The sequence below is a fragment of the Strongylocentrotus purpuratus genome, unplaced genomic scaffold, assembly GCF_000002235.5.
Source record: "Strongylocentrotus purpuratus isolate Spur 01 unplaced genomic scaffold, Spur_5.0 spur5_scaffold_2, whole genome shotgun sequence".
NCBI classification, from domain to species: Eukaryota; Metazoa; Echinodermata; class Echinoidea; order Camarodonta; family Strongylocentrotidae; genus Strongylocentrotus; species Strongylocentrotus purpuratus.
Window position 1 is genome coordinate 27,967,655 of NW_022145605.1, and position 19,395 is coordinate 27,987,049.

The following is a 19,395-nucleotide window of genomic DNA, read 5'->3' on the forward strand; positions in this document are numbered from 1 at the left end:
CACATACAGTCCTTAAAAATTTCAATGTGGACACCCTCACAAAACAGGACACGTGGGAACCTCATATCTCATATTTAAAACATTCATAACTTTCTCATTATCGATCTGCTTCATTTTAAACTTTTGCCATTCTGTAAATCTCGTTATTACTAGGGTTAGATTGCTCTTTAAAGCAGCTCTTTAAAATGAAATTCACACAAGGGCCTAAGCCATTGTTTTACATGTTTCAGCATTGTTTGTGTTAGGTAAGAATTCATATGAGTACTACAAAATGAAATACTATAACATGTTTGTTTTTTCTTGATAGTCCAATAGCCAATCTTTGATTATTTATGGTTTAGATAATGTGATTGGATTATTCAGATGGTTTTTATTTTGATCATGGTGCAAAAAAAAAAAACCTGTCTGAAATTACTACTGTGTAAGGTACTGAGGCTGCTTGGGATAAACCGAAATCCTGTTAGACTAAAAGCTACAAATTGTGATCAATTTTCTGCAGTTTTGTGCAGTTTTTGTAGATTATTTTCAATGAATTGATCAGCACTCCAAAGATTTTATTTGATGCCAAAATCTCTGATTGATGCAATTCGAAATAATTTTTTCCTGCTCTGAATATTACAGGTTCACAGAATGGAAAAAATTGTTATAAACGGAATTCAGAACCATTTTGTGCGTTATCTGAACAATGCAGTATTGCAATAGTGTAAAAATCGATGTAATTTCCAACAATTTATTCATTCTTTGATCAATGCATTAGCGCAAAAGTGAACAATTCTTTTATTTCTGTGAACAATGGACTATCACAATTAAACAATAGTTAAATATACCATACTATTACGATTTCTGCCGGACGCCAAGAAGGGCGCTCTCTGGGACTGCCATCTTGGGCAAATCCAAAATGACCGCCATCTGAGTTGAAGGTCAAGCGTAGTTCCAAGAGGAGGCGTGTCGCACCCCACAGCCCCCCCCCCCCTTTGGAGACGCCCCTGCCCATCTAGGGCCAACGTCGATGAGTATCTCGCCTGGCAAAACATGAACACCAGAATCACTGTTGCAAAGGTCTTTTGGAAAGAGGTTAGTCCAAGTTCTGTACAGATAAGCGCACATTTTCCAAGGATTGTTCGAAGAACCCTATAGACAAGTGCTTTAGAGACGATTGCTTTGTGTTCAAACTTCCATCAGTTAATAAACACCTTGATATGAAAGTGTGGGGTCACCCATAATACTCTTGACCACAAAGTTGAAATGCAATATATAATGCATATTCCATTCATCTTTCTGCTTATCTTCACATATTCCCGACTCGCAAAGTGCAACCATCACAAAGTATCTTCATGAAAAGTTTGACTGTGCGGATCACTGGTTTCCCAAAAGCCTTCAGCAGAGGTCAAGGATCAATGAATATTTGGATTGGCAGCATTTCAATATGAGAGCTCGTGTATATAATGTATTTTGCGCAGAAGTGAGTCAAACATCAAATTGCGTGCAATTTCAGTGAATTGTAACAGATTGTTTTGTATTGCATTCAATTTGAATAAACAGCCATAAACACATTGGATCATGTATTTTATGGAAATCATAGAAATTATATCATTGATTGGGGGATGGGTTTTGGGGGGTACTTATGAATGCCTGATTGGGCTTAAAATGTGGGGGAGGGGCATGGGCAGACTGTGCCCCCCACCACCCCCCCCCCTTCGATCAACTACTGAGGTAAAGTATCAGTAGTATCAAAGACCAGAGGGTCAGAATCAAGTACTGCACTGAAAAGTACTACCAACTCATATTTACCCAGTTCCTAAATCTAATATTGTACAAGATAGATAACATGCAAACCCCTACAAATAGGGTTTACATTACAATTCACATCGAGGGCTTGGGCTAATTAACTAAGTATATACAATGATCAATGATTTGTACATCTAACTTTTTGTTTGTCATGTTTCCACCTTATTCTGCATCTCTGTTTTACTCTGTCTGGCTCTGTCTCTCTCTCTCTCTCTCTCTTGGTCTCTTTCTCCCTAATATATCATGTTTATGTGTATAAAACATTATACAAGTCTTGTTTTTCATTCCCTTTCTCTTATCCCCCTCTCTCTCTCTCTCTCTCTCCCTCTCTCTTTCTCTCTCTCTCTCTCTCCATCGCACTTTCCCTCTCTCACTCTTAATATTCTCCCTCCTCTCTCACCCTATGTCTCTATTTTCCCTCTCTCCCACACCCTCTTCCTCTCCCTGCCCCCCTCTCTCTCTCTCCCTCGCTCTTTCCCATCTCTAGTCTCTTTCCAACTTTTTTGTTGTAATAATGCCTTTAAAGACCGTCTTTACTAGTATGGCTAGGAGGTATTAGACCACCCAGGGAGGTCACTGACAGGTGGCTATCTCATCAACTCAGCTCTCAATTAACATAAGAAAAAGAGGATCATGAGGGACCAACGGACACTGATTAGGCATTGTTTTCTACATAGAGGGAGCAAGTAGCTGCAAGTAGTACAGTGGGGCTTTAAGTTAAATAACACCCTACCGGTCTCCTCCTTTTCACAGGTGATCTTCCCCCGGATGACGGGCACCCCACCAGACCCTGCGGCCCTTGCACCAGACATCCAGAGAATGGAAGAAACCTTAGACAACTTAGAAAAGCACTTCCTCCAGGAAAAACCTTTCCTGTGTGGGTATGATATCAGCATCGCAGACCTGTTTGGCGTCAACGAGGTACCTTGATGATTTAAATGGACCAGTTTTGGAAACGCCCCCCTCTCAAAAAATGGAAATGGAAGCTCTTATTACCAGTCATGTGAAAGAATATGTTTTGACTAATACGTCATACGTGACGATACAAATTTTGACGGGAAACCGCCTACTTATTGATAGATTTGGTAAATTATTATATATATCCGGACTGAATAGATATAGGGTAGTACCATATACATCTTTCTGTGTACAGTGCTTATCACTTTACCAAGACTGGGCCAAATTTCTTATCATTTTGATGATTCCGGAACCTTGCAGTATACACCAATACTAATATGCTAGATGATCAACCTTACCGATCGATTCCACAACGTTTCTTTCACAATGCAATCGCATGACCAGAAGTTGTTGAAGGTATAGACCAGTCTGGTCTATACCTTCAACAACTAAATTATTCATACCTTTACCTTGTTTTGTAAGTTTTCAAGTACCGGTATGTGATAAATAACTTGTCCCAATTGGCTGAATACTTTTGAGTGTAAGCTTTCATGTCACATTCTCAAGAAACATAAATTGAGAATGTGACATGAAAGCTTACACTCAAAAGTATTCAGCCAGTCCAGCTTTCTTTCTTGAGTAACAAGAAGAAGAAAAAATACATCAAAATTGCAAGCGGTATGAATAATTTGGTTGTCAAATGTATAAAGATTATTGAGGTATATACATGTACAATGTATATTTAAGTTATTCTGCGTCTTAGTACGATAATCATTAGAAACAAGGAGGTCATTCTGTATTTCTTGTAGCTTTGCAGAATTATATGGCACATAAAAAAGTGACTAGAACACAAACTGCATAATTCATCTTCTCAGAACCAGAAAAGCATCTTCTAACACAGTGCTAATACATGTACCTTTACGGCTCCCAACAGATGTTCCAGTGCATCTATAAGGTATCTGATTCATCTGAATTACATTAAAAGAAAAATTGGGCATAATGGAGGCAGATGGGGTATGCGAAACCTTTAGATTATAATATCATGGTTCTTCCTCTGTGTAATTAAATTGTGATTTTAAACAATTACGTGTTATATCTTGAATAAATTTGATGATTTTTTTGTTTTAATGTAAATAGGCTTAATCCCGACACATGAAAACATAGAGTTTGGGATATGAAATTGCATTGCTGAAAAGGTTGAATATTGATGTTCAATTCCGTTAAAGGTGAAACAAAATTAGTTACCAGATTGCTGATTCTGTTATGTCAGTTTGACAGAATAGAGCAAAAGAAATGTCCAGTGAAAAGGATTGCATTTCAAATGCCCTCATATTCAAAATATGAAAAGAAATAGCTGAACTGTTTGGACCAAACCTTCTTGCCACTGATTGCCAAATGTGTTTGTAGTCCTATATGCAAATTCCTGTGTGTACTGCATGCGGCTTTAGGCAATTGCGTCAATAATTAGTTATCATTTTGATAATCACAAATCTCAATATACTCTATAATGAACCTTTTTTAATTGCATCCAGAATGTTTCTTTCATGGTGTAATTCCATGACCAGTACTCGACTTTAACTTAAAATATTTAATCTTTTTCACAAACCAACAGGTTATACAGGTGGAACCCTGCGGCTATGGCACGCTAGACAGAAGACCAAAGCTGAAGGCGTGGATAGGGAGAGTGAGAGAGCACGTACAACCAGAGATCTTTGACGATGTCTCGCAACTCATCTACAGACTCGCCAAAGCAAAACAAAATCTGTAATTTGTTATAAAAAAGTAGATGGTACAAGTGCATGTGTTTCACAGGTTACTTTTCATATGAATGACAGAAGTGGACAATTTCATGAAAGGGAAAATTATTATTATTGTTATTGAGCTGCTTATTGATTTTTGTTGGAAGGACAAAAGTGGCCAGATTTATTCAATTAAAAATGGATTTCATTGCCATCTGGTGGGTGATATGCCTATTGATTTTATTTTAAATGATGGTAGACCTGTAGTCTTGTCATTAAACAGTTTTGGTTTCCATTTTGTGTGCTGGATTTTCTTACATACATGCAGTTTGCTTCTGCTGACAGTATTAGCTTGTAATTTCCAAACTTTGTGGTCCTTTATATTTCATATTTCATTTGACAAATAGATAACAATGGCCAGAATACTATGTTTCTTTTTTCTCATTGAAAGTTTTGAGGTTGAAATCTTATGATGCTGTGATTTGAGAGAGGTTTGACTGATATTCAATTTACTGATTTCTAAGATGTAGAGAGTAAGCATATTAAGTGTGCTCTAATTATCTATAAAACAAATTTGTATATCTACATATTCCATATTTGTAAGACATATTTTCTTTGGTGTATTCTTTTTTTTGTTGGGGTCTTGCTGTCATATTAACATGGAAGAATATTTGTATGATCTATAAAAGGCTTCAGTCCATCTATATAATTATGAAAATGGCCTCATGGTAATGGTCCATCTTCATGTACTTGTATGTATGGTACTGGTTATTATGAAATGGTGCATCTATTTATGACATTGGTTCATGCTATAATTGTGGATGTTTGTATTAGCTAGACTCCATCATCAAATATTAAAATGTAAGGGGCAACACTGATGGATAAGAGATGTATTCAACAGTTATATTCGCTCAAGAAATTCAGGTGTCCATTTGGATTTAGTGTGCTGTATAACCACTTCATTACAATGTATGTATGAGTTGCATATTATCACGAATTTATCAACACGCAATTTTCTTTAGCACCTCAGTATTCCAGAACGCAATGAGCGACTTTTCGGCCAGCGCGATTTTTACATTTTCGGGAGCAAAAAAAAAAAAAAAAAAAAAAAAATAGTGCTCACTACAAATTGTTAGACATTGGTATGTACCCAAATACATTGTGGTCACATTAACAGGGATGCTCTCAATATTTATTTCACTTTGTACATCAAACAAGATATTGTTTAAGCATCATACTTTGCAGTTGGGTATGATGGTCTGAATATTCATATGCGAGCGAGGAAAAATGTTAAGATTTGTGAGGTCGCAGTGCAAAAAATTACATCTTATAAAGATAATTAAATCCAATACTGATGGGGTTATACTCACATTCTCATAACGGAAGACTGAAAAGACCTTTGATAAGTAACATAATTATATCATCTATGAAATCAATGCGAGTGAGTATAGCGAGCGAGTTTTGGGAGAAATTGCCCTAATATTCATTTTAAATTAGGAGCACGTTTAAAAAGAGAAGTTGAAAATGGGAATTAATGAAAAGGGGATAGGTCCCTTATTAGACATATGGAAACGTTTGCTTAGATTTGTCTCATAAAAGAAGTTGACCACAAACTGACTCCCATGTACGGTGTTAAGTGCTCGGGTGTCAAGGGCCACTGGTTTTACCGGGCAGGTAGTTCCATTATGTGAATGGGTAAATTAACTATTACAAAATGAGGAGACACATTACATTGTACAATAGGGACACACATTGTTTTTATCGTGCAGAACATACTCTTTTATTGACTTAGTTATTGAATGAAACTATAAAAACAAAATGCATTTTGTATTCTAACAATAATTGGAGTGCAAAGAATAATAACAGGTGAATGAAATGCATAAACACCACCCCTGGGAAGGAAGCATTCATAAATTTGAATACATATAGTTGATAAACGACTCCGCATGAAACTATAAAACCAAAATGTAATTTGCGTACTGGCAATTGGAGTACAAAGAATGATAGCAGGTGAATGAAATGCTTCAACAACACAAACACCTGGGAAGGAAGCATTCCTAAATTTGAATAGTTTAGTTGATAAATGATTCCGCATGTGGACGTTTTGTGGAGCAGAAAGCAGTGGATTCTTAACGACACGAACCCATTTAACAGAATGGCGGAACGTAAATCAAATTTGGCGCGGTTGGAAAATGCATCTTTCTACCCTGCGACTTTAATGGTACAATCCAGTAAACTTGAACAGTAAAATGGCTCTTATTTTAAAATTACTCTTTAAATAAAACCCAAAACATTAGTGATATCAGACAAAATATGTTCTTTCTTACTAATAATTAAAAAAGATGTATAAACATTGTGAAAGTGTAGCATTTTACGATAAAAGACACCGATTGAGCGAAGATGACGTCATTAGAACCTGTTTATGCGCGCTTGCATCACGGAATTCAAGGTCAAAAGGTCAATTCAGACGTTACGTTATTGGTCAAGCCTCTTTGTTTCCTTTATTCCGACAAAATTATACAATAAATCAAAACAAGTTCAATACCAGAAGAAAGCTAACGATTAGTATTTTCGTTAACTGCTAATTGTCCCAAAGTCGCTTGACCACAATGAAACGAGTGAGAGCTTGCGAGAGCGGCCAAAGTATGATTGAAACTCGCTTTTTGCTCTTCTCCTACGCAAAAAGAGACGACATTGTGCTGGATAAATCTATTTTTTCCGACAAAAGTACAGACAATTTGCATATGGTCTTTTTATATTATACTTTATGAAATGTTACCCGAGTGACTCCCGGGCGCCCCAATGCTGGAAAGAAACGCACATTTTTAGAAAAACTTCACTTTTTCATGGAAAAATGCTTATTTGTTATATGCACGCAAGTCAGATTGAACGGATGATACAACGTTTCTATATGAAGGAAAAGGGGCACGGATCATTGTTAAAAAGGAAATTGTCAGAGGTGTAAAGGGGAATTTATCGCCCCTGAAAAGAGGCACTGAGTAAATATGAAAAGGGGTACTTATGAGAATGAAAAGGGACACTTTTAATAGGTGAAAAAGGGGCATTTATGAGAAGGAGAAGGAGCTCTCTTGTTCTAATGGGAAAACTTATCATACGAAAAAGGGGCACTAATTAGATTGGAAAAGGGGCACACGTGGAAATAAAAGGTTTGCTTAAGGAAGTTAAAGTGGGTAGTTATTAAAAGGGGAAGAATAGGGTAATTATCAGAGTAAAGGGGGCACTTGTCAAAAGTGAAATGGGCACTTTTTAAGGTAAAATGGGCCCTTTTGCTCTGTAAAAATGGCACTTCTTACGAAGTTATAGGGGCACCTTTCCTACATAAGAAGAGCACTTTTGAGGTACTTGAAAAAGCCTCTGGCTATGAGGCTGGCTTTATATATTTATTTTTTCATTCATTCAAAATGGTTTATTTCAAATAAAACTTTCATCGCGGCGTTTAGCCGAATTACAAAGTTTACAAACAAAATTAAAACACATTATGTAATATAAAACATTCCATAACATGATATATTGAATCTGAAAAACAAATCAGTATAGATACGAGAAATATAGCTTATTGCAACATATGTCCACGTTACCATGACACATGGGAAACGCTTGAGCTACTTAAATTCGGCTGTCTTCGCCGACACCGTGGTCCCATCTGGAAGTCATCGTACTATAATACGATGGCTACGCGATGGCATTGCGAGGGTTTCATGTAGTCGTGTTGCCTTCCGAAGACATTCGGACAGCATCTTGTTTCCTTCGTATTGTCTTCGTGAGGTAATAAATTCCCGATGGCACCGATGATCACACGAAGTCATTACGATGATGACACGATTTGACAAGATGCCCTCACGATGGCCTTACGAAGGGCAACATGGACACACGAATACAACACGAAAATGAACCATCGCAAGGTCTTCGGGTAATTTTTTGGCACGCCAAAGATTTTGCCACCGCTCACGAAGTTGCTGCCGGAGCCTGAAAAATCCAACGGCGGCCACACGATTGCTTCAGATGCCCTCACGAATGGCCCGATATGGCCCGATGTGTTTACGATCAGAGCCGAATTTGGAATTTTCCTTCATCGTGTGTCCATCTTATGTCATCTTCGGGACAGTGTGACGCGGGCATTAGCAATGTTCGTAATGCAATGCTGTCGTCTCGCGCCCCCCAAATACCGGTATATTGCACGACGTACGCAATCCTTGTACCGCTACGAAGAGAATGATCATGATATAAATCATTTATCGTATTAAACTTTGTTTGTCAATGCTGTAGTTCTAAAATGTCTTAGTTTTTCATGGAAGAGAATGATTACTGAAGATGGAAAGACAGGATGGTATGAGAGAGAGGAGAGAGGGTGAGAAATATATGAGATAGAGGGAGAGAGAGATGAGACAAAGTCTCAAAGAAAAGAGCGACGAGATACAGGTGTGAGATAGGATAAAAGGGGAGAGAGAGAGAGACAGAAGCAGGCGCGGATCCAGGGGGGCCGAGCGGGCCTTGCCCCCCCCCCCCGCAAAAAAAAAGAGAGAGAGAAGAAAGGAAAAGAAGGGAAAGGGAAAGAGGAGAGAAAGTGAAAGAAAGAAGAGGAAGAAGAAAAGAAAAGAAAAGGGGGAAGAAGGAGATCGGGGGCCGAAAGGGCCTTGCCTCCCAGGCTGTTGACCCCCCCCCCCCCCATCAAAAAAATAAGAGAGAAGGAAGGAAAGGGAAAGAAAAAAGGAAAAGAGGAGATAATGGCGTACTGATAGGGGGGGGGGGCTTGGGGAAAATCAAATTCAAACGTGGTTTATTTCTAATTCCACAACGGTGGATTACAAATAATGCTGAAATGACATTATTTCCGAAAATTTTCCTCACTTTTTAGTAAATTATACGTTTGTATGTGTTTGTTGGAAAATGACAAATTCCTAGATTTACAGCCAGGCAAAAAATATGATTCTTGAGATTCCTACATATCAGGGCCCGAGGTACGGCGGGGATCGAGATCCTCGAGCTCCCCCCCCCCCCCCACTTTTTTTTGAAAAAGTATATTAAAGAGAAATAAAATAGAATAGTTAACTGCCAGTGTCAACAAAATAATGAGGCATCAAAATATGCTCATCTGACCGTGATTAAATGCCTAAAACCCCTAAGCTTCCGGGGGCTCTGCCCCCTGGATTCCATCTAGGGCCCTACGGCGGGCCCTTAGATGATCATCTGACGGTAATTTAATGCCTAAAATCCCTGATTTTGGGGGGCTCCGCCCCCTGGACCCCACGCCAAATAGTGACCTGCCAGTGTTACATAGTGACCTGCCAGTGTTACAAAATAATAAGGTATATAACAAAATGCTCATCTGGCCTTAATTAAACGCCTAAAACCCCTGAGCTTCCGGAGCCGGCTCCGCTGCCTCGACCCCACCCCACCAGGGGCCCTAAGGCGGGCCCCTGAATGCTTATCTGACCGTAATGTATTGCCTTAAACCACTGAGATTGCGGGTTCGGGCAAGGTATCAAAAAGTGTTTATCTGACCGCAGGCGCGTAGCCAGGGGGGGGGGGGGGGGCGGTCCCTCCCAAAAAATCGGAAGAGGACGTAGGAAGAAAAAGGAGCAATTAAAAGAACATCTTTGAAATTCAGACAAGGATCAAGAGTACAGAGAACGGTGCAACGCATCGTTTTTTTCTCTAATAATTTAATGAAACGTCAAAGCTTCGCGCAGGAGGGGAGGGGGGGGGGGGACTGAATTCAGACGAGGATTCAGAGGCGAGAACGGTAATACGAATCTTTAATGATTTAATGAAACGTAGAAGTTTCCGCGCTTCGCGCGGAAGGGGGGGGGGCGACTGAATTCAGACGAGGATTAAAAGTCGAGAACGGTACAACGAATCGTCTTCTTTCGTCTTCTTTCTTTAATAGTTTAGTAAAACGTCAAAGCTTCCCCGCTTGGCGCAGGAGGGAGGGGGGGGGGGACCGAATTCAGACAAGGATTATTGGTCGAGAACGGTACAAAGAATCGTCTTCTTTCTTCAATAGTTTAATAAAACGTCAGAGCTTCCGCGCTTCGCGCAGGAGGGGGATGGGGGGGGGGATGAATTTAGACAAGGATTAAGAGTCGAGAACAGTACAACGAATCGTCTTCTTTATCTAATAATTTAATGAATCGTAAAAGCTTCCGTGCTTAGCGCGGGAGGGAGGAACCTGAATTCAGACGAGGATTAAGAGTCGAGAACTCTACAACGAATCGTCTTCTTTCTCTAATAATTTAATAAATCGTAAAATTTTCCGCGCTTTGCGCGGGAGGGAAAAACTAAATTCAGACGAGAATTATTTTCGAGAACGGTACAACGAATCGTCTTCTTTCTCTAATAATTTAATTAAACGTCAAAGCTTGGGAGGGGGAAACTCGCCCCCCCCCCGCATTACGTCACTGTTGGTCACCATTACGTACCAATATTTGGCTCGCATAATTTCAAATTTGGGTCCCCCCCTAATAAATCCTGGATCCGAGCCTGGACAGCAGAGAAGAAAAGAAGAAGGGGAGAGAAGGGAAAGAGATAGACGAGAGAGAGAAGAGTACAGATAGAAGATAGATGGAACAAATATAGAGGATAAAATTAAGAGATAGGGAGGGAGAGAAAAGAGAAACAGATGGGGAGAAATAAGGACTTTTAAAAATAAAGAGCTCTCTCAAAAACATGCAAAGGAAGTACTCGTACTGGAGATACACTAACATGAAGCAAGCGACCAAATAGAGTGGGGGATCCAGACAGAGAATCAAGTACAATCTCAATATAGAACTACATTTAACAACTAAATTATTCATACCCTTGCCAAGTTGTGAAATTCTTCCATGTATGTGAAAATTGATTAGTCCTGATTTATTTTCCTTGAGAATGTGACACATTAAAGCTTCCATCTTAAAGGTAAAGACCAGTATTGGCAACGCCCCAATTTCAAAAAATGAAATGGAAGCTCTCATTACCAATCATGTGAAAGAATATGTTTTGACTAATACATGATGATAAAAAATTTGCCGGGAAACCGCCTACTAATTCATATATTTGGTAAATTTATTTCTCTCATGGTCTGGTGAGAGAGATAGGGTAGTCCCATATACATCTTTCTGTGTATAGTGCTTGTAACTTTACGAAGAATGAGCCAAATTTCTTATCATTTTGATGATTCCAGAACCTTGTAGATGCTAGATGCTAGATGATCGACCTTTTCTGATCGATTCCACAACGTTTCTTTCACAATGCAATCGCATGACCATTACTGGTCTTTACCTTTAAAGTATTTAACAAAAATTATGTGTTTGCGTACTAGTAACTGCCTTAGCGATGTTCGTAATGTAATGCTCTCGTCTTGCGCCCCACACGTACCAGTATATTGCACAGATTGCATGACGCACGCAATCCTTGTACCGGTACATAGAGAATGATCATGATATAAAGCATTTATCATAACTTTGTTTGTCAATGCTGCAGTTCTTAAATGTCTTAGTTTTTCATGGAAGAGAATGATTACTGAAGTGAAAGGACAGGATGGTATGAGAGAGAAGAGAGGGTGAGAAATATATGAGATAGAGGGAGAGGAGACAAAGTCTCAAAGTAAAGAGCGACGAGAGACAGGTGTGAGATAGGATAAAAGGGGGGGGAGAGAGAGAGAGAGAGACAAGAAAAAGAGAAGGAAAAGAGATAGACGAGAGAGAAGGGTACAGACAGAAGATAGATGGAATAAATATAGAGGACAAAATTAAGAGATGGGGAGGGAGAGAAAAAGAGAAACGGATGGGAATGAAATAAGGAGAAGGAGAAATAAAACCTTTTTTTAAAAAGAACTCGCTCAAACATGCAAAGGAAGTACTCATATTGGAGATGTACCAACATGAAGCAAGAGACCAAAGAGAGTTTGGGGGGGGGGGGGGTCCAGACAGAGAATCAATTACAATCTCAATATAGAACTACAGTTAAATTTAATAAACTTAATTAGTCCCAATCTATGTTTCTTGAGAATGTGACATATTAAAGCTTCCATCTTGAAAGTAAATAACAAAGGCCCGTATTCAGCCAGTCCACCTTTACAAAAAACATCAATTTTTTTTGTTCACTGTACATGTAAAATAGAAAGAAATTGTCATGCCAGACCTAGAAATCAAACCATTTTTCAATATCCTACCATTTGCAATTGATGATTCTGTGCTATGTCATACATATGTACACTGTGAATGCACCATTTATCCAACACATGACACATGTGACATGCATGTATGTATTGAAAGTTTGAAGTTATAGATCATTACAAATCAGATTCAAAATGTAACTTGCAGAATAATGTTATCATTGATTGATATGCACATATTCACCAACAGAATAAAATCTATGTCAACTTTAACTGTGCATTAATCTGTTATATATGCCAAGAGGGGCAAATATGTCAGTTTAAATTCTAACTTTTGGGGTCTTTTACTGAGGAAGAGGACTGATACAAAATTCTGATTAAAAAAGAAACAATCCTGCAAGAAGAAAAAAACGCAAATGAAAATTCCAAAGTAATCCAGAAAGAAAACGGAGAGGGAAAGGCAACGTGAAAATAAGTTGATACAAACCCCTCCGTACATGTTCCCCTTACTCCGTTACCGGACATAGTTTATGTTGTATGATAGATGAATCAATTCAAAGAAATATATATATAGGGCACTGGTTCCACGCTCATTGCAGTTACAAGATGTACCGTAACAAAATAGTATTACTAACTATATACTTACAAACCCTCACATTCCTCACCTCTGCAGCTAGGAAAAAGACATCCACATTAACCCTATTTAGCCCGGGCTATTTTGAAACTGCATAGCCCAGGGGGGGGGGGGGTGGCTTCTAAGCCCCCCCCCCCCCTATGATCTCGGCCGTGAAACGCCCGATCGTCGCGAAAATTTGCATACATGTCAAGTGAAGTGTATAGAATACTATGGTAATTTCAATTTTTTGAAAAATTCACTTTGCATTCATTTGCATATTTATGGTAATTTATGCAAATAAGGCCATACAATTCACATTTATGCCAATAAATCAGACATTATTCATATTTAAGTATTTTTTATCACTACATACATTTGTTAGACCGTTTGGAATAATAATACAACGCAACAAATTGAAAAAACCAGGGTTATTCCTTATGTTATCTATTGTTTTGATAATTTCTTATGTATTTCTTTGTTTTATTTTAACTTATGGATTTTTATTGTTTTTGTTGTTTTATTTCATTTCCAATTATAATTCAACTATTTTGACCCCAAAATAAACACCTCAACTGTAAACAAATCCAAATAACCAACGCTTTATCTCTTTATTTGAAAAATGAGATTTCCATATGTTTTGTACACAAATCACAAAAATGCGCGATTTTCGGGCTGACATGCAAAGACAAAAGGACACGTGACTTTGTAATGGTAGGTCCGATTTTCGAAAAATTTCTTTCAAAAGATGCGCAAGACTCAAAAGAAAAAAGTCACAAAATTTCAGTGCGTTAAAAAATTATCGCGAAAAATGTCATAGGGTTAAGTGTCGATAAATAGTCTCTGGTCGGCCTTATTGTTGGTTGGACGGCTCCTAGCTAGCATTTTAAATTTTATGTTTAATTGTTTACTTATTGCGATCGTAGTAACTGTGATTGTGATGTCACAAAAGGGCGATGAAACTTTCAGCCAATCACGACGCTTAAACAAGTGGCTGCGCAATCATGTCTTTTGAGCTGATTGTGATGTCATAATGAAAGTGCGAGAAATCCTTTCAGCCAATCACAATGCATCGGTGTGTGTACGGTTTCATTGATTGTGATGTCATAATAGGAGAGAAATAACTGTCAGCCAATCAAGATGCGTAAAATGCAACCTTGCAGCCTTGCTCCTGCACGCGCTCAGACGTAAAAGTGCAATAAACTTTTAGCCATTTTAAAACAAGAAATACAAAATCAATTTCTTTTTTTCTTTTTTTTTTCTTTCTGTTTTTATTGTTTTTTCTGAAAAATTAACAGAGTAAAAGCAGCAATATAAAATATAATATCATCTTAAAACTACAAAACAGGCACGCACTCATGCACCCATAAACACGCACACACACACACACACACACACACACACACACTCACACTCATATACTTTCCCAGAGGGCTAGTTTACAATTCAAAAAGCCAATGAAGATGTTAATGACAACAGAGCTTTGCAAGACTACTCCTAAATTTCAGTTAAAATTGATAGACCATTTCTTAAAATGGACTTGTAACTTATTTTTCTTTTGGGCAATTTTATATTCTATTTTTTGTTTGAACTTTACCATTGAAACAAATGCTTCGAAAATAAGTTCTTTTCCCTGAAACCTACATGAATAAATGTAATATTTTAAACATAAACAGAGAAAATTTATACAAGAGGCGTATTTGTCCCTTGACTGTATCCCAAACAAAAAATTAAATTTTGACAGAGTCAGATTATAACTGTGATCAGTGCCAGTGTTAATCTTATCCACCAATTTTCCCCACAGTGGTACAACTCTCCTACAGTCACAAAACAAGTGATCTAAAGTTTCTGGAAAATCTGAACAAAAATAACAATTAGCAGACTCCTTTCTCCCAATCTTGAACAAAAATGCATTAAAACCAATAGCATTATGGAAAAATTTGAAATAAAAACTCCTTAACTGAGTCTCAATTGTGCAACAAAAGTTACTCGTATGAATAATCGACCAATCCTTCTCTTTGGGTTGATGGCCAAAGAGTTCCTCCCATTTACTCTCCCTTTTGGCATTAGTACAACTATATTTCTTTAGCAAAATATTGTATGTATACTTAGACATTTTCTTTTGACTTAATAGATCTTTAAAAATTTGATTAAATATATTGTCATCCACATTAAGAGAATTATCAAACCACTCCAAAAATATGCCATTCATGAGGGAGTCATATTTTCTTTGGTCTCTAATAGGAATGTCAAACTCAATTACGAGGTCTTCAAATGTTTTGGGGTTACCAAAACCATTATGTAATTGAAAAATGGAATGAATACCCCTTTCATACCAAACTGGATAGAAAAAATGTGTTTTATATTGCAATCTTACATTTCTATTCCACCAAATAAAATCTTGTAAATGAAACTGACATAAACCTAGTTCTCTTTTCATCTCTTGCCTATATAAATACCATGTCTTAATAGACGCTGTTAACTGGCAATTTTTAAGTTTTGCCAAAACCGAATCAGGGGCATCTGCCTTAAAAAAGGCAAGATGGTCATCACAAAAGGTAGAAAGAATATATATTTCTATTGTTTTCCAACAACTTTCATATTTATCGTCTAAGAGTTTAGCCATCCACAAAACTTTCTGCGCTTGTGCAAAAAACTAAAGGATTAATCATCCTTAGACCCCCTTCTTCATAATCATTGCATAATATATCTCTCTTAACTCTGTCATTGCCATTGCTCCAAATGAATTTAAAAAGCAAACCATTTAATCTTTTAAAGAAAGAGTTTGGCAGGTCAATGCATAATACTGAAAACAAAAATAACATTTGGGGGAGTAAAAGCGACTTTACAACAGCAATTTTGCCCAACAAGGATAGGCTTCTATGCCTCCAACAATTTAAAATCTGTTCTATAATGACAAGTCTGGGAACAAAATTCAGTTCGTAAAGCATTTTTGTGTTCAATGAGAAAACCACTCCTAAAGCCTTAAACGTTTTTGATTTCCAATTCAACCCTAATGCATCTTGCGGAATAACTGTACTGCCTTTCAGCTTTCCTATATGAATTGCATCTGACTTACTTAAATTAATGCGACAACCTGAAAATTTTGCAAACTGAGTCAACGTTTCAAATAAATGTTTAAAGGAAACTGTTTCCCCATTCAAAAAACAAGTTGTGTCATCTGCAAAAAGACTTATCTTCTGTTCAAAATTGCCAACTGAAATTCCCTTTATCCCTGGATTGTGTCGTACTGAAATAGCCAGAATTTCAATAGCTAGTATAAATAAAAGAGGGGATATTGGGCACCCCTGGAATATTCCTCTTTTAATTGCAACCGGATTGGACATAAAACCATTGTTTAACACACAGCTAGTTCTGTCATTGTAAAAAGACCTTATCCATCTTATAAAATTGTCTCCAAAATTAAAATAGTCCAAGACTGAAAATAAATAATCATGTTCTATTCTATCAAACGCTTTCTCAAAATCTAACAAAATAATTGTAGCTGGCTCATTCATATAGTCTGTGTATTCAATTAAATCAATTATAACCCGAATATTGGCCCCAATGTTGCGTCCCTTCATAAACCCTTGTTGATCTGTATGTATCAAAGAATTTATACAAGACTTCAAACGGGAGCTCATAACTTTGTCTAATAATTTATAGTCAACATTCAGTAGAGAGATAGGGCGATAATTCTTCACTAACAATGGATCCTTACCCTTTTTTGGAAGAAGCGTGATTATTCCACTTCTTTGAGATTGTGATAAAATTCCTTCTTGAAAGGAATAATTATAAGAGTGGAGTAATAAATCTATGATATCATTGAAAAAGGTTAAATAAAATTCACAAGGAAGGCCATCTAGTCCTGGACTCTTATTTGTTCCCATATTCTTTAATGTAGTCCAAAGTTCATTTTTGGTTAAAGGTCTGTTTAGAGCAGAAATTGAATCATCTGATAAGGTAGGTATATTCAAAGGGGCGATAAAATCCTTGATAGTGTCCCTATCCTCAAGAGATACCTCTGAAGAGTATAGAGCTTTATAAAAAGAATGAATTTCCTGAAGTACTCTTTTAGGATCAGTGATGATTTGCTCATTGTTCGCCTTCAGTTGGCGTATAGTTTTTCTTTCATAGGACCGTTTTTCTAAATTGCAGAAGTATTTAGAGCTTTTTTCTCCGTGTTCAGCCCACTTTAATCTAGACCTTACTATAGAGCCAGCAGTTTCAGTATCCAGAAGTTCATTCAACTGTGCTTCTTCAACTTCTAATTTGCTATATAATCCTAGCAGTTCTTCATTTGAACTATTATCCTTTTTCAATGAACCAATTTTTTCTTTAAGTAAGGATATACTCTTTAGTAAATTATTCTTAGTCAAATTCTTTTCTTTTTTCTTTCTACTGCAATACTCCATACAATGACCAGCCATTGTGCATTTGAATGCATCCCAAATAATATGTGGATTTAGATCACATTCAGCATGAAATTCCTTAAATTCATTAATTTTGTCTTTAATGAAATTGCAAAATTCTGAATGTTTCAAATGTGCAGTGTTCAGTTTCCAATATCCCTTGCCCCGAGGTGAATCATTTAGTGACAGTGCTAGTGTTACCATACAATGATCAGAACAAATACCAGTCACAATTTTAGATTTCTTTACGCAATCCAACAAATCACTAGAAATAAAAATATAGTCTAACCTGGAGGAAACAAATGGAATTTTCTGATGGCGTGTAAAAATCTTATCATGAGTATGATCTCTTCTCCATACATCTACAAGACTTAATTCTTCTACATACATATTAAAAGCAATTTGGCACGAGCATTAGAGTGGGTTGCATTAGAACCCTCATAATCTAAAGGGCCTACCGCAATATTCAAATCTCCTGCTAAAATAACATGAGAGTTACCTATTTCATCTAACTTAGCAAAAACATTAACAAAAAAATCTGGTGAGTCTTTGTTAGGGCCATATAAGTTGACAAGAATAAAGTGTACATCATTAACATTAACATGGAGGATAATATATCTTCCCTCAGGATCCAGGTGAAAAGATAAGACTGATATTTTCAAAGAAGCTTTAAACAAGATAGCCACACCTCGGCTATTGGAACCATAGCTGCCAAAAACTGCCTCCCCTCCCCACTGAGTACGCCACAGCTTCTCATCATCTATCCTAGAGTGGGTTTCCTGAAGAAAGATTATATCATTCCCAAATTCTCTTAAAAAATTAAAAACTTTCTTTCTTTTAAAATTGTCATGCAGTCCTCTGCAATTAAAAGTATTAATCTGTAACATCATATAACAGTAAAAACCTAGAGTAGCAACAGTGAGTTGACAAAACAAGTAATATCCTAAAAATTTACACAATTTGATTCATGATAAAGAACCCCTGGGAAAAGGGCACACACCACACACTCAGTGAAAAAAGCATACGCACAAACACCCACCAAAAACAAAACAAACTGTAAAGGCAGCCAACAGTATGTGGCAAGAATGAGAAAACCTTAGAGCCTCATAATTAATCATAATGAACCAGTATCAACAAGGATAAGAACAATAAAAACTATTATCCCCAATGGTGAATCGTGGGTAACCAAAAACAAGGCACCTCCAGGGCACCCCGAGAATTCCTAAAAAAGTTTAAGTAAACAAAATATGTTTAAAAAGACCGACATCACTAAACTAATCTGGTGTCCAGCAAGTTAAAACGCGTTAAGTTCAAGGCATGTCATCTTGTAAAATATAAAAGTTTTCTGTGAAAGTCAGACGGTTTGTACGAGACAGCCACTATGATAATCACAGTGTTGTTATGATGTACTACAGATGCAATTCAAACACCTGGCTTGTGAACCTTCAGCTGGTGATCTTGGACATACTTAATTGTCGCAGGGTATACAAAGAATGCTCGCTTTCCTTGTTGCTGCAACATCTTTAACTCAGGCAGGAGAGCTTTACGGCGAGCCTGAACGCGATGACTGAAATCCTCTGCAACATACAACTTTGATCTCTCTTTGAACTTGAACCCCTCCTTGAACGCAGCAACACATGCCTTCCGGACCCTCACTCGATCTTGAAACGAACTGAAGCAAACATGAATTGGACGATCCTTCGGCTTGTACTGTCTGCCATTCTGGGGATGTCCACGAGATGATAGTGGACCTGGCGGCGTGCGGTGAGCCCTCTCGATCTGAACATGCTCAAGATTCTTGTCAATAGAGGCCAAAAAAGATGAAATCAACTC

The 19,395-nt window shown here is 37.5% G+C and overlaps 1 protein-coding gene across 1 annotated transcript; it reads left to right on the top strand.

Moving 5' to 3' along the window:
• Positions 1-2,512: 2,512 nt before the first annotated feature.
• On the top strand, positions 2,513-4,992 carry LOC115926536 (glutathione S-transferase theta-1-like). Its single transcript, XM_030991329.1, has 2 exons — positions 2,513-2,709; positions 4,298-4,992. Exons 1-2 carry the CDS (start codon positions 2,557-2,559, stop codon positions 4,451-4,453), a joined length of 309 nt encoding a protein of 102 aa, XP_030847189.1. The 5' UTR covers positions 2,513-2,556; the 3' UTR covers positions 4,454-4,992.
• The last annotated feature ends 14,403 nt before the right edge of the window (positions 4,993-19,395 follow it).

Excerpts from the sequence above, each read along its gene's own strand:
- LOC115926536 (XM_030991329.1), top strand. The coding sequence starts at position 2,557 with ATGACGGGCACCCCACCAGACCCTGCGGCCCTTGCACCAGACATCCAG. Across the intron at positions 2,710-4,297 it reads ACCTGTTTGGCGTCAACGAG|GTTATACAGGTGGAACCCTG; the intron begins GTACCTTGATGA and ends ACAAACCAACAG.